This window comes from Armigeres subalbatus, chromosome 2 (genome assembly GCF_024139115.2).
Source record: "Armigeres subalbatus isolate Guangzhou_Male chromosome 2, GZ_Asu_2, whole genome shotgun sequence".
In the NCBI taxonomy this organism is placed as follows: Eukaryota; Metazoa; Arthropoda; class Insecta; order Diptera; family Culicidae; genus Armigeres; species Armigeres subalbatus.
The window spans coordinates 247,990,303-248,006,378 of NC_085140.1; the positions used below are offsets into that span (position 1 = coordinate 247,990,303).

Consider the following 16,076-nt stretch of genomic DNA (forward strand, 5'->3'; position numbering starts at 1 on the left):
ACTACCTGAATTACCTCCTCAGGTGTCTGGTTGCTGATTTCCGCTTACCCTTGCTCAAGAAAAAAAAAACACTGATAGGATGATGTTTTGGTTCAGTGTAGTGAGCATTGAGCATCAGCTGATCTGAAATATTTCAGCGTCGCGACGCCGGTCTGTTTGTATTCAAACTTTGTTTACATCAAGGCCATAAAACCGCGGAAAAGGCAGTGTCGATACGCGCGCTACTTATCAATGAATTTGGTGGAAAGTGGCAATGTTGAAATCGGAAGTGTTTAAAGTATTTTGTTCTAAAAACGCCATCAAATATTATGACGGCGCAGGCAAATCGTGTAATTTTACGTATGGCCAACTCTGGGAAGCGATTACCGAGGTACGAAAAGCTATAAACGAACATCAGTTGTCGCATTTTTTTCTTGGAGTCGCCCTGAACCACTCGCCAGCACTGATTGCAATAACTTCCGGGTAAGTGCAGAACAAAGTTTTATATGCACATTGTTAGAATTTAAATTTCTTTAACTTATTCTAGCATTCATTTAAGTGAATCGGCGTTTTTCTGTTTCAAAATTACTTCTTTGGTGAAGGCCCTTGAAAGTATACCCACAAATTATTGTTTCATCTACAAAGCTGATGCAGATTGTATCCTTGAAAGGTCGGCCAATCAGACTAAGTTTAAAGTTCTAACCGAATTAAACCTGCTAGATGAGCGAATAGTTCTTGTGCAATATGAATCTGATTCAAAGATTCCTAAAACTATAGATTCGGAAGTAGCGTACTGTGTCGCAACATCCGGAAGTACCGGAACTCCCAAGCTGGTACGTGTTCCGACACAGTGCATTTTACCAAACTTGCTGAAACTGGAAAAACTGCTGAAACTTTGCAACACAGATCAGATTCTGGTATCGTGCCCGCCAACATTTGATCCGTTTGTGGTAGATGTGTTTCTGGCGTTGCGAAATGCGGCATGTATTATTTTGACTACCAATGAGATTCGTTTGAATGCGGCTCGTTTACAGAATGAGGTCTTTGAGCAAAACGAAATAACTATTATGCAGATTACCCCGTCGCTGTTAAGACAGTGGACCGATGATGCCATTCGGAACGTTCTGCTGGGGAAAGACAGCTCTTTAAGGTAGCTATAACTTGTTAATCAAGCCCACTTTTTAAAATTTTGTTCCAAATAAGCACGTTAAAAATAGATTACCATGCTTTAAGTAATTTGTATATTACAGGCATCTAATTTTGGGAGGCGAGCCATTTCCAGGCTGGCTGAAAATTCCGGCCGACAGTCCGGTCAAGGTTTATAACATTTACGGGATCACCGAAGTATCCTGTTGGGCTTCGGTTGAGCTTGTCACTGGTGTGGAATGCTACGGGCCATCTCTGGGTAATCCTCTGGACGACTCTATCGTGTTTCAATTAAGAGATGTCGATAATGGTGATATTCTGGATTTAGAGCGCACTGCGAAGCCCGTTCGTGGTCATCTACATATTGGCAGCAAAGTTCGGAAATGTGTTGTAGGGGAAGAATCGCCAGTGGAGGTATTCAAACGTGATATAATGTGCTATCGCCCAACGGGAGATCTAGTGGAACTGAAATCGGACGGCAAGTTTTATTATGTAGGACGCTGTAACGATATGGTTAAGCGGTTAGGCATAAGAGTCAGCTTGACATTATTGGAACGGTGTGCAGATCAATGCAAAGAAATCACAAAAAGTTGCGCCATTTTTGAACCCGAACGACATAGAATAACGCTTTGCTTTACATCGCGTAACAAAGTAAGGAATGACAATATCAGGAAGTTCCTGGAAACCAATTTGAGACCAGAAGAAATGCCTGACGACATTTCTCATGTGGAAAAATTACCGATATGCGAGCATGGGAAAATTGATCGTAAGAAGTGTCTAGAAGAACTTCAAAAAGCAAACTCTACTGTAAAATTTCCCAATAAGGATCTCAAAGAACTTTTCATCAGTAATGTTGCACAAGTACTCGGAATTCACTTACAATTTAACGTAACTTCTATTCCCAAGCGTTCCAAATTTGACCTGCGAAGTTCTTTCCTAGACGCCGGAGGTACATCTATTCAAGCGCTCCAAATCACCACAGCATTGCAAGACAGCTCCGAAACGCCCCTTCCGAGTTTGATTGGAATGCTTTTGAATAAATCTGCACCTTTGAAGGACGTCTTAGATTACCTGGAAAAAGCAGCAACTTCTTTTCCTAAGCTCCATGCAACCACTGAAAAGAGTGAGCACCCTAAGAAGCAAATGACCATCAAATGCCATCTCAACATGAACAAATGCATTGATGCAAGTCCCACCTCTTTCTACAGTGTGAGTCAGAAACGCCGAATCGTCGCAGTTGGAAGCCACTCCCACCAGCTGGTAGTTGTTGATAGTGAAACGGATCATATTATCACGCGGTTGATGTTACCGGATAGGATAGAAAGCGCCGTCAGCTTTATTGCCAATCGGGAGTTGGGGCTCGTTGGCTGTTACGATGGACTGTTGTATTGCTTCGACTTGTGGACCGGTGAAATTCGATGGAGTTTCGATTCCGGTGGAATGATCAAATGCAGAGCATTGGTGGCGGAGTCGGTGGTACTGTTTGGAAGCTATTCCGAAGATGCTAATTTATTTGCCTTAGACCTGGTACGTAACACACAATTTTCTTTCTTGTATTGATTGAGATTTTTTTTATTTAGTAAGGGTAGCGGTATAAATCTTCTTTCTGTACTGAAATAATTCTTCATATCGGATATATTTGTCGCACACATTTTTTTTTTGCAATTTGGTTACTCAATATATTCAACTGACAAATTAAGAACTTCACATGGTGACCAGCGAACCGGGAAAACCGGGAGAACCGGGAAAATCACCGGGAAAGTATCGGGAAATATGCGGGAAATTTAATAACCACCGGGAAAATTTTCAAATCTGAATTTTTGTCTCTTTGTAAAAAATAGTGCAGTAATCTCAAACATCATGAGAGAATTGGTAGACTCATTTGCTCATTCCATTCTATTTCAGAGTTTACAAATTTCTAAAGAAGGTCGTGTATTTATGAAGACCCTTCAATCAAGTTGACCAAAGTTGAGTTTCAGACATAGTAATTAATTACAACTCCGGGTTACTTATACATATCCGGAATCAACTTTGATTGCAGCGATTTTTTTGTATTAAATCTGATTTTAACTTTCCTTAATTTTTAATTATCTCAATCGATTCCTTTTAGGTTCTCTAATATGTCCAAATAAATATATTTGGTATCGCTCCTCTTTTATTTCAAATATTGAAACATTTTCAAAGCCATTAAAAAAAGCTGAAAAACACCTTCGTTTTCAACAATAATCTTGTATTCAACAAAAAAATTGTCTTTGACGATCCTCATGATGCATCAAAGAGTTGTGACGATGGAAATTTGATTCACAGTTACACATTATATTAATTCGTGACATCATATGAGGTTTAGGTTCGGTATTCTTGTTTAAGGCTACCTTACACCTCGGGAAAATTTTCCGCCGGACTTTGGTCCCCGTGCATTTTAAATGGGGCCGGGATTTTGATTTTCCGTGCCCAAATCCCGAAAACATCGCATATGTAAAAATGCATGGGGAAAAATTCCGCGGACCAAATTCCAGAGGTGTGAGGCTACCTTTACGGACGAACTATACTTTCAAACGTAAACAAAAATATGGACTTTCACATGTTCTTAGAAAATAAGGTTTATTATCAAATTGTTGAATGATTTGAATAAATGCGATACATAGGAGATGTTTAAACATTTAATTTTTTAAAAATATTTTTCGATATTTTTCTGCTGAATCGCAATGTCTAAATAATTTGTCATGAGTTCATACTTACTAGAATAAAAAAATCTAACGATTTAAGTAAAAATAGTATCAAAGGCTGTTCGGCCACATTGAGAGTTGACGTAAAGTCAATGTCAACTTCTCTCCACGAACAGCCTAGATAGCCGTGTGGTGTCGGCAGCTGGTTATCTGGCTAAGAATAACATTACGGATTGCCTGTTCCAGTGGTAAAAGTCCACCATACAGGTGACCCCTAATTCTCGGTGTGATGCGGCTTTATGCTTACCGTGCCTACGAATGAATGGTTAGGGGGGTCTAATAAGAACCTAACAGCAAACGGAGCCTGTGAAGCACCAGGGCCCCCTTCACAGTATTTTAGCCCTCGCTGCGCTAACCGGAGATATGGCGTGTTTGACTCTTTACTTCTCCGAGATAATCGGCTACTCTTATTCAACCTCATTGTGAGGTTAAATAAGAGTAGGGTTATGAATATGTGTTTTAATTAGTTTTCAACAAATTGTTACCTATATGGATTCGCATTATGCGTTTTTTACAATGTGCTTTGTGTATGTTACCTATATGGATTCGCATTATGCGTTTTTTCACAGTGTACTCTGTGTTTCGTCTTTGACGTTCGGCTTCAGCTACTCTTGTTTAATCTCAACTTGAGTTTGAATAAGGGTGGGTTATGAATGTTTTTACTTAGTTTTTCAACAAATTTTCACCTATATGGATTCGCATTATGCGTTTTTTTTACAATGTACTTTGTGTTTGTCACCTATATGGATTCGTATTATACGTTTTCAAAGTGTAATCTGTGTTTCGTCTTTGATGTTTGGCTTCAGCTACTCTTGTTTAATCTCACCTTGAGGTTGAATAAGGGGTGGGGTTATGAAAATGGTTTTTTTACTTATGTTTTTTTCAACAATTTGTCACCTATATGGATTCGTATTATGCGTTTTTTTTACAATCTGCTTTGCGTATGTTACCTATATGGATTCGCATTATGCGTTTTTCACAGTGTACTGTGTGTCTCGTCTTTGACGTTCGGCTTTGGCTACTCTTGTTCAATCTCAACTCGAGGTTAAATAAGAGTGGGGTTATGAATATGTGTTTTACTTAGTTTTTCAACAAACTTCCTCCTATGTAGATTCGCATTATGCATTTTTTTTACAATGTACTTTGTGTATGTTACCTTTATGGATTCGCATTATGCGTTTTCCCAATGTACTCTGTGTCTCGTCCTTGACGTTCGTCTTTGGCCACTCTTGTTCAATCTCAACGTGAGGTTAAATAAGAGTGGGGTTATGGATATGTATTTTACTTAGTTTTCAACAAATTGCCACCTATATGGATTCGCATTATGCGATTTTTACAATGTACTTTGTGATTGTCACCTATATGGATTCGCATTATGCGTTTTTACAGTGCACTCTGTGTTACGTCTTTGACGTTCGTCCATTGTTACGTCCTCTGTGTTTTTGTGACACCTCTCTTTAGTCCCTAGCTGAATGCGCCTACATAATTGGCTTTCCTATAAATGGTTCCATTCTCCTTTCCAACTTCACTTCCTCTTCCTTTCCCCTTTTCACTTCCTTTTCCGTCAGGTAAATGATGAGAAAGGCCAGTGAAGGCGATGGCACAAATTGAGGGGAACGTGCCTCCTGAGCCGACGTTCTGATACCTGATACCTGATACACCTCGGGAAAATTTTCCGCCGGATTTTGGTCCCCGTGCATTTTAAATGGGGCCGGGATTTTGATTTTCCGTGCCCAAATCCCGAAAACATCGCATATGTAAAAATGCATGGGGAAAAATTCCGCGGACCAAATTCCAGAGGTGTGAGGCTACCTTTACGGACGAACTATACTTTCAAACGTAAACAAAAATATGGACTTTCACATGTTCTTAGAAAATAAGGTTTATTATCAAATTGTTGAATGATTTGAATAAATGCGATACATAGGAGATGTTTAAACATTTAATTTTTTAAAAATATTTTTCGATATTTTTCTGCAGAATCGCAATGTCTAAATAATTTGTCATGAGTTCATACTTACTGGAATAAAAAAATCAAACGATTTAAGTAAAAATAGTATTATTTAGCCAGCAAAAATCACTCTTCTACATTTAACTTTGTAGTTGCAGTACACCCGATTCTTTACACGGGGGATGCGTTTCGTGTAAAAAAGTTTTCAGTTCAAAATCCATTTAAAAAAAGTTTTATGATTTCTCGACGAATCATGCGAAATGGAGCAGCTTTGCAAACATTTTGTATAGGATTTTTTTTTACTCGGTCGTGTAAAAAAAATCCGTTTAAAAACAAAATTAGGTGGCCCTCCTTAGCCGTGCGGTAAGACGCGCGGCTACAAAGCAAGACCATGCTGAGGGTGGCTGGGTTCGATTCCCGGTGCCGGTCTAGGCAATTTTCGGATTGGAAATTGTCTCGACTTCCATGGGCATAAAAGTATCATCGTGCTAGCCTCATGATATACGAATGCAAAAATGGTAACCTGGCTTAGAAACCTCGCAGTTAATAACTGTGGAAGTGCTTAATGAACACTAAGCTGCGAGGCGGCTCTGTCCCAGTGTGGGGATGTAATGCCAATAAGAAGAAGAAGAAGAAGATGTATAATTGTTTATATGGAAATTCTTTTCTATTTTTAATATTTATGAATTCGCGGATTTTTGATTTTTTTTTCTAATACTTATATTGTGCTTATAAATTTTTTTGTACCGGGAAATTTTCCATAATACCGGGATAAAACCGGGAAATAACCGGGAATTTGAAATTCAAAATTCACTGGCCACTTTGACTTCAGAAATCGCAAGCAAAAGGCACACAAATTTTACAAAAATCATAACAGTAATGACAATTTATTAAATTACTTGGACTATAACGATTGTTGGGAGCTAAACCCACTCATGCAGAATCCAGCTAATACCGTCACTCCTTTGCCGTGAACATTGAAACACACACACACACATGTATCTTTTGAAACAAATAGATTATCTTGTCGATTAACAGTAATCGGACGCGTTTTTCATTTCGCAAAGAAAAATTCGTTAAATACAGTCCGCTCGGTTTATTGAAGGAACATTGGTCCTTCTATGACCGGATATAGTGAGAAGTAGTGGAAAAACGTCGACGCGAGTGTTTTTTCCGCGAAAAATCGTTGAAATTGAGCACTCACCAGATCCGCTGGTCGAGTGCAGCGACGCGCTGCGAAAATTGCAAATGGCCGTCGCTCGGAAACAAGTGCAAAAGTGATCGTGTTGTGATGCCAATACCGAAAGCAATCAGTTAACAGAAATCCTTGCAAAAAGCGAAGCAAGAACAACAGAAGATGGATGAGCAATTGAAGACTCTCACTCGTCAGAAAGGGGCAGTGCGGGGCAAACTTACTCGCGTGAAAAGTGCCATTGAACACAGTGAAGATGCGCCGAACCCGAACATTATGAACGTGCATTTTCTTCGGTTGCATCAGAAAACTATTGATCAAGCGTACAGTGAATATAATGAATTCCAGAACCTTGTTTATGCCCTGCCCCTTTCTGAAGAGCGACGTGCCGAACAGGATGCAAAGTTCGTCGACTTCGAGACCATCTACAACGATTTGGCGATTCGACTGAGCATGCTGATGGAAAAGGCTGTGAAGCACAGTCAAGCGAAAGATGCCGCCACGAATAAAACCACAGTAACAACAGCGAACATTACGATGCCAGTTGGTTCAGGGTTGCCCTATCTGCCTCCACTTCAAGCACCGTTGCCGACCTTCGACGGGTCGTATGAGCTTTTCGTATGATGGTTTTCGTTTAAATCCATGTTTACGACCATCATGGATCGATACAAACACGAGGAGCCGGCGATAAAACTCTACCATCTCCGTAACTCACTGGTTGGACCGGTAGCAGGAATCATCGATCAGGACATTGTAAATAACAATGATTACAATGCTGCCTGGCGATTCTTGACGGACAGAGTGTTTGTTCAATTCGCCACGAATCTCCAAAGATAGCTCAACAAATCTCCGAAAATTGCTTGACGTCTGCAATAAAAATGTAGAAGCTCTTAAAAACCTGAACCTCAAACTGGAAGGCCTCGGCGAGCAAATGGTGGTCAATATTATTTCAATCGCGCATGGACAAAGCTACGAGAGTTGCATGGGAGACGCGGTAGAAACCAGGAACTCTTCCGAGCTATTTGGATACGATGGCGTTTCTGAAAGAACAGTGTAAAATTATTGAAAAAATTGAAACGAACATTAAAGTGGAAAATGTGAAACCGAAAGCGGTGTCCAAGGGGCACACGATAGTGAATACAAGTGAACTGAAAGGTGAACTCAAATGTGCTGTTTGTAAAAGTGCCCATGAACTATGGAAATGCGAGGGCTTCAAGAAACTGAGTGTAAGTGACAAATATAGACACACTAAACACACTAAAGAAATCCGGTTGCTGCTTCAATTGCTTACAGAAAGGCCACCGGACAAATGGATGTACTTCGTCGCATAGTTGCCGTGAATGTGGCAAACGCCACCATACGTCGCTGCCCGCCGGTGACGCAACCAGTTGCAAATTGGACGACTCAAAAAATGCTGCCAGGAATACCGCTGAAAATGAAAATTCTCGATCCTCTCATAGATACTCCGAGGCTGGCGTCCAAGAAGTTAATGTGCCTCGATCCGGCACTGCCACAACATTAAGCGTCAGTGTTGAAAAAGTGATACAAAGCACACATTGTTATCAACCGCGGTGGTCCAAGTCCGTGGTTCGAACTCTGTTGTGTATCCCTGCCGGGTGCTACTGGACTCTGCATCTACAGTGCATATCGTCACGGAACGTTTTGCCAATCTGTTCGCCCAGAAGAAGGAACCTGTTGACTACACCGTGAGCGGACTCAATGGGACAAACACAAGGCTTCGTCGTATGGTACGCATGACACTCGAGCCCTGCATGGGCGACTTCACGGCTGAATTGGAATTTCTCGTGGCACCGAAGATTACAAGTGACATTCCAGAAAGATCCTTCGATACATCATCGTGGTCCATTCCGGCGAACATAAAGTTAGCTGATCCGTACTTCCATCGAAGAGGACGCATTGATATGCTCGTTGGTGCGGAGATTTTTTGGCACATAGTTAAGGATGGCCAGTTCAAACTTGGATCGAATTTACCAGTGTTGACCAAAACAGAGTTTGGTTGGATCGCTGGTGGCGTAATTTCTTCTGACGCACCAGTAATAGCGCGGTCGTTTTGTCAAACCGCTAATGAAGACCTGACCGAAATTCTACGAAGCTTCTACGAAGCTGGAAGCTTGTGACGAGATCCAGCACACGGCTGAGGTGGCCGATGAACACTTCCGTGAGACCCACATACGAGATCAGGACGGAAGATACTTCGTGCGACATCCGTTAAACGATACGAAGAAACAACTTGGTGATTCTCTAAAAATGACAACGAAAAGATTCTTCTCGTTAGAGCGACGACTTGACAGGGAACCTGAAATCAAGCAGCAGTATGCTAGTTTTATGCGAGAATATGAAGACCTCGATCATATGAAGGCTATCACGGTTGAGGAGAATGACGAGCCGAGTTCCGCTTACTACATACCACACAAGCACGGCTAAGGAAGGCCCCTCCATGGTAAATTGCTACTTGAAAATCTTCCTAAAAAAACAGGGAAATTCCACAAAAAAATTAAGGGATTTTTAATTAAAGACTAAGTAGCAAAATCAGAGAAAACTTGTTACACACTTTTGTTTAATTCTTCCTTGAATTCCTTTGGTAATTCTTCTAGAAATATCTTTGACCATTCTTCCAGTATTTTCTCCATTGGCGTAAATAAGGGGGGGGGGGGCTAGGGGGGCCCCCTAGAAAAAAATTAGCCCCCCCCTAGGATTTGATAAGTTAGTTAGCAGTGATATCAGTTTTCAACATATAGCATAATGAATTAACCGAAAAAGTTTGAAGACTAAAAAGTTATCTCTCATATTCACTCTATCATACTTAATGAAATGAGTGGAAGAAAAATTAGCTTGTTTCTGAATTCTGAGAAAGATTCCCATCAGCATCCGAGAAGGATTCTCATCAGAATCCGAGAAGAATTCTCACTTCAATCTCTTTCTTTTCGGATTCATCGAAGTATTCCAATCGTAATCCAGAAGAATTCCTACTGGATTCTTTCCAGTATCGTTAAGCAATCCCTTTGGGAATCTGTGGAAAATGCCCTTTAAAATCCATGGAGGATTTGCTCTAGAATCTCTCGTTAATTTGCTCCGGAATATCTCCAGATTCGTTTTAAGATTGGTTTTGAAATTCCTTGACTTATCAGAATCCTTCGGCGATTTGCTTCGTAATCCTTTGAAGATTTAATTCGGAGTCTCTCGACGTTTTGCAAATGATCTGCGTTGGGATCTCTAGACGATAAGGAATCCGGCTGACGATTAGCTTCGGAATCCCGCGAAGAATTGCTCAAGAATCATTCGACGTTTCGTTTCGGAATACATCGACGGTTTGCTTCAGAACTTCTCATAGATTTTGTTCAGAGTCCCTTAACGAAATTTTTTTGGAACCATTCGACGATTTGCTTCAACATCCTTGGAGGATTCCCTTCGGGATCGCTGGAGGATTCTTTTCGAAATAACTGAAGGATTAATTCGGAGTCGCTCGACGATTTGCTTCGAAGTCCTTCGACGGATTGCTTCGGAATCCTTCGACGATATACGTCTTCATCCCTGGAACATTGCTCATGATTTCATCCCTGGAACTATCATATTGGAATTCCTTGAGGGTTTTCAACGAAATCCCTGGAATACTCCCCTTCAAATTCCTGAATTCCGTTGGAATTCCTGAAACATTCCCTTCGAAATCTCTGGTGGATTCCCTTCATGATCCCTGGAGGCTCCCATCGGTATTCTAGTCGAAATATCTAGAGATTCCCGTCGGAGTCCCTGGAACATTCCAGTCAGGATCACTAAAGGATTCTCATCATAATTCTTGGAAGATTCTCGGCGGAATCCATGGACAGTTGCACTGTTTCTTTTTTCATTTGGGATAGATAGAATATTTATGAAGTTGTTGTGACCGGGGATGAGTATGGCAGTCTTTTCATATTTCTTGCTTCTATCTTTCTTGACAATCATTGGAAGACTGATTTACAATTCTATTCTTCTGACATTTATAACAAACCAAAGCCTCCTATGGTAATTATTATAAGCACTCTATCCATCACTACATTACTCCCTTTCTCTAATCTCTTTATTTTCTTCTATTTGTACAGAATATAGCAATCTATATAAATAAAAATGAGTTGAAGGCTCGTTTGTCATGATTCAATTCATGAACGAATTGACCTGTTTGCAAGATTTGTATTTAGAAATAGACATACATTTTTGCGAAATTATTTGTAATATGTGAAAAATTACAGAACTTGGTACAAACTGCATACATTTTACATTTTGAAAATTAAAACCATATACGAATTTACCTTGCTGGGTTAGTTCTGCTAGTATATTATAAATAAAGTATTATTGACATACAGATTCATCGTTATGCTCATCATAATTATCAATTTTATTATAACAGAATTCATTACAACCAAAATTTGAAAAATACGTTTTTATCATCAACAATCATAGTACCAAACAATGTTAATGTTTAAATGTAATGCTAATGTTTAAAAAAATCCAAATTACACATGTTTTTAACTGTGTTATTTTGTTACTAGTGTTTCTGATGTACATATTTTTTTTGCTTTACAGTGACCATCATTTAAATTATTGTGTTAATGAAAAATGTGAACTTCCAATTCAGTTTTAAGAAAATGGTCGCAGGTACTCTGTCATCTTTGTGATAATCGTCAGTATAATGATAATCATCTTTCTGGATGTCTACGTATTGTCTTTTCTTATGGCTACATGACTACTGCAACTACATTTAATTTCCGAATCTAGATGACGATGTAACTCTTGATTCTGAGATAAACATATGATGCATGTTACGCTTGTTACGCATGTTAAATCTCATATTCAAACAAGTCTTGAAATCTTTCAAATGGCAACGAAGACTTCGTTATCATTATCAGGAACTATAACACTTCTTCTATTCCATAGTCTATCGACTCTATGATTAATGTCCAAAATAATAAAGCTTCCTCATATACAAGCTTTTTATGCGAAATCATGAAATGCGGACATTATACTACCCAGTTCAATTAAAATCTATTACTAAGCAATCGTTAGTTTATAAGTGGGTTCGCTTCAATATTGAGAATGATATCTATTATTTTCATCAAGTTAACAATAATTTGAAGATCCACATATGTTATGAAAGTTATCCTTTTTCTATTCATTGTAGTTCGTCATAACTAAGTAAGAATACCATTTCATTACTCAATACTCCGTCAACGATTATTCCGCCTTCTCTATCGGACTTATCAAAAGGTCACTGTACCTTTTCCAGCAGAGCCTAGTTTGATTGTTTGGTTCTCCACCTTCTCAATTGGACCAACCATCATAAAACTACTCTGACTTCCCTAATAGGGGCCATCATTATTTTTTAGTGTCAACTACCTAGATATTCCGCCTTCTCAATCGGACTTATCTGAAGCTAACTTTGCTTCATAGATGAAAGCTTAGAAGGCTTAGAACTGTGGTACTAAAGCTTAACGGTGTGCGTTCATCATTCAGGTACTTCGATTTTCATAGCTTTAACTCACCTGTGTTCCTGTAGAATATTATCATTGAAAAAACAGAAGCAGTATTTGTTTGACATAGGTCTGTAATTAGAAGCCATCAGGTATTCCAGGTTTCATTTAGTGAAACAAATGACACATTTTGTAGATAGAATGTTTTCCAATGCAATGACCATCATTTAACTTCTCATTCTCAAGGAAATTGTAAGCCCGAACCGATTATTATGTCAACGAAAGAGTCTTAAAAACAGGATATATTGATAATCTATATCGACCTTTGGATAATCATCCTCATTGTTCTGTTTTCGTACTGGCTATTATTTTGGGTGCTGGCTATTATTCGAAGGCTTTTGTTTTAGACCAGTTTGGGAAACACAGTTCTATAGCAACTATGTATGAACTTCCATCGGGTCTTAGCTGTTGCCTCTATCTTCTCTTTCACAGCATATCGTCTACTGCAGTACTCTCTGGGGAGCTCTCTAGTTCCTGAATTGAAGTTCAATATTGGAATACACTATCAAAGCCACACGGTAATCTACAACTCAAAGGCCAAACTACTCCCTAACCTTCGGTCATTTTCAATACACGCAGATAACCTTAACCTGAATAGATATAATGTTTCTAAAGAAACCAGTTTTATTTTTTTTGTGATTCCATTCGAATTTCTTCATAGTTCCACGTTCCCGGCAGAGGGAGACTCAACTACGCCAATGTTGTGACCGGGGATGAGTATGGCAGTCTTTTCATATTTCTTGCTTCTATCTTTCTTGACAATCATTGGAAGACTGATTTACAATTCTATTCTTCTGACATTTATAACAAACCAAAGCCTCCTATGGTAATTATTATAAGCACTCTATCCATCACTACAGAAGTATGCAAATCTATCCACTGCCTGACGCTAGTCGAGCGCAATTAAACATAGACTGTGAGTTGTTGCTCACACGTGCACACGTGCACGTGCTTGAGAAAAGAGAATAATATGAATGAGTGTGATGGATCCGCAATTGCCTTAGGTGGTTGGACTGCATTTGTCACATTACCGCTGATAACTTGATGAGATGTTAAAATGTTCGAGAATTTTCAAAAAGAGGGTAAATTTCGAGAAAAAATATGAAGGGGCTACAGCCCCCCCCTAGGCATCGGAGGTAGTTACGCCAATGATTTTCTCTGAGAATTCCTCTAAGAATTTCTTCAAACATACGTTCTGGTATTCTTTCCTAAATTCATCCAGGAAATTGCCCGGAAGTTTGAAGGATTTTTTCGAAAAATCTTCCAGGAATTCATTTGGAAGATCCTCCAGAAGTTCCTCCATAACTCCTTCGGTAGTTCCTTCACGAATTCCTCCAATAGTCCTTCCAGGAATTCTTTTAAAAGTGTCCCCCGGGATGTCTGCGGAAGCTATTCCAGGGATCCCTCCGGATGTTCCTCCTCTGGAAGATCCTTCAAGGTTGCCGAATTACTCTCCAATAATGCCTCCGGAAGTATACTTCTATTTCCCCCAGGATTTCATTAGGAATTTTCTGCATAAATACCTCAAGAAGCTTCTCCAACTACCTCCAAAAATTTCTCCAGAAGTTTCTTTTGGAATTCCACCGGAAATTGCTTCAATAATTCCTCAGGAATATCCTTCAGAAATTCATCAGGAAAATCATTTAGGTATTCCTCCGGAATTCATCCTGAAGATTCTACAGGAATTCCTTCTTAAGTTCTTCCAAGTATTCCTCCGGAAGTTCCTTCAGAACTTTCTCAAGAAGTTCCTTCAGTAAATCCTTTGGATGTTCCAACAGGAATTCCTCAGGATTTTTTTTATCAGGAGACTTTCAGAAATAATTAGTAGTTCCATCCAGAAGAAAGTTATAAGAAGCTCCATCGGGAATTTATCCGGACGTTCCTTTAGAAAATTCTCTGGATGTTTTTCAAGTATTTCACAGTAAATTTTGAATCCCAACAGGGTATTCTTAAAAAAAAAAAAATGGAAGAGTTCCACGTAAAAATTCAGTTTAAAAAACCGACTCAGTACAAAATCCAGGGGAAACTCGTTCTAAAAAAATAAGGAATTCTAAAAAATATTCTCTTGAATTCTAACAATTTGAATGTTAAAAAAATAAACATTATTCAACATCAGTAATACCAGGAGATTATTGAATTTACGCATACCTATTGGGGTCGCCAGTAGCCTCCAGGCGTAGGATTGCCAATCCGGAGATGGTGAGTTCGATTATCGGTCCGGTCTAGGATGTTATCGGGTTGGAAACATTCTCGACACCCTGGGCATAGTGTATCCATTGTACTTGCCACACATGATACATATACTCATGCAATGGCGAGCATATAGAAAAGCTTTCAATTAATAACTGAGGAAATGCTTATTTAATATTGAAAAGCAGGCCAAGTTTCAATTGGAATATAGAGCCATTGAAGGAGAAGAAGAAGACCTATTGAATTTTGAAATTTTTCGCCGATAATTATAATCTTAATACTGATGACATTTGAAGACATTTTTAAACGACTGTGAAGACATTGGAAAATATCATCTAGCATCCCTCGAGAAAGTTTCCAATCCGAAAACATCCTAGACCGGACCGAGAATCGATCCCGCCATCTCCGAATTGGCAATTCTACGCTTTTGCTCGCAAAGCTACTGAAGCTATTATAGTAATAAACTCTAATTTGAATCGCATTTATTTCCAGATCGGTTCCCTGAATTGGAAGACTCGTCTGGGTACCAAAGGAATTCTTTCTTCGCCCCTCTCCATTGGGAACGGCAAAGCGATCGTTGCCACACTTGACGGCACGTATAGTTGCCTCAACATTGCAACTGGATCTGTGATATGGAAGGGGAAACTCGAATCGCCTGTTTTTGCTAATGCAACGTTCATTCAACAGTATGATGCAGTTCTAGTGGCTGAAGTGCAAGGAATTTTGCACTGTTTCGGCGGTATATGTGGTTCAGAGGTATAAACATCCAACTGAAAGTAGCTATAGAGGAAATTCATAAGGCTTTTATTTATTTTTTTATTTTAGTTATGGAAAATACAAACCGCCGGAAATCTCTTCTCTTCCCCACTAGTAGTATCCGGTAGTATCGATCGGACGGTTGACATCCTGTTTGGCTGCCACGATAAACATCTTTATTGTTTTAATTGGACAGGTAAGTACTGCGAGAGTCCGGTTATCAAATGGAAAGTATTGTTGCAATCACCCATCTACGGGTCCCCAAATATCATCATGGACTGTTTTGTTGTGGCATGCAGCACTTCAGGGATAGTTAATTTAGTTTGTTTGTTGAGGGGAGAAACTGTTGGTGTGCTGAAACTTGGAGGTGAGATATTTTCTAGTCCGTTAGTTACTGTATTTAATGAAATTTATGTGGGATGTCGTGATAATAGGCTCTATAAGTTAGCTGTAATTGAATGAAAAAAAGTTAATTACTTTAGATAGTGGTATTATTTTATATCACATCCAAAATTAAGCCTCAATTAAGGTTCGAATGTCATACATCAATATCTTGGATGGATACAAAGCGTCGGTCCAATGTACAATGGTTCTCGTTGACCACGTTATGAATC

At 39.3% G+C, this 16,076-nt stretch overlaps 1 protein-coding gene across 1 annotated transcript; it reads left to right on the plus strand.

The window, feature by feature from the left end:
- The first annotated feature begins 189 nt into the window (after positions 1-189).
- LOC134212043 (beta-alanine-activating enzyme) lies at positions 190-15,943 on the plus strand. The gene is made up of 5 exons (XM_062689546.1): positions 190-462; positions 527-1,129; positions 1,230-2,652; positions 15,199-15,462; positions 15,532-15,943. Exons 1-5 carry the CDS (start codon positions 254-256, stop codon positions 15,922-15,924), a joined length of 2,892 nt encoding a protein of 963 aa, XP_062545530.1. The 5' UTR covers positions 190-253; the 3' UTR covers positions 15,925-15,943.
- The last annotated feature ends 133 nt before the right edge of the window (positions 15,944-16,076 follow it).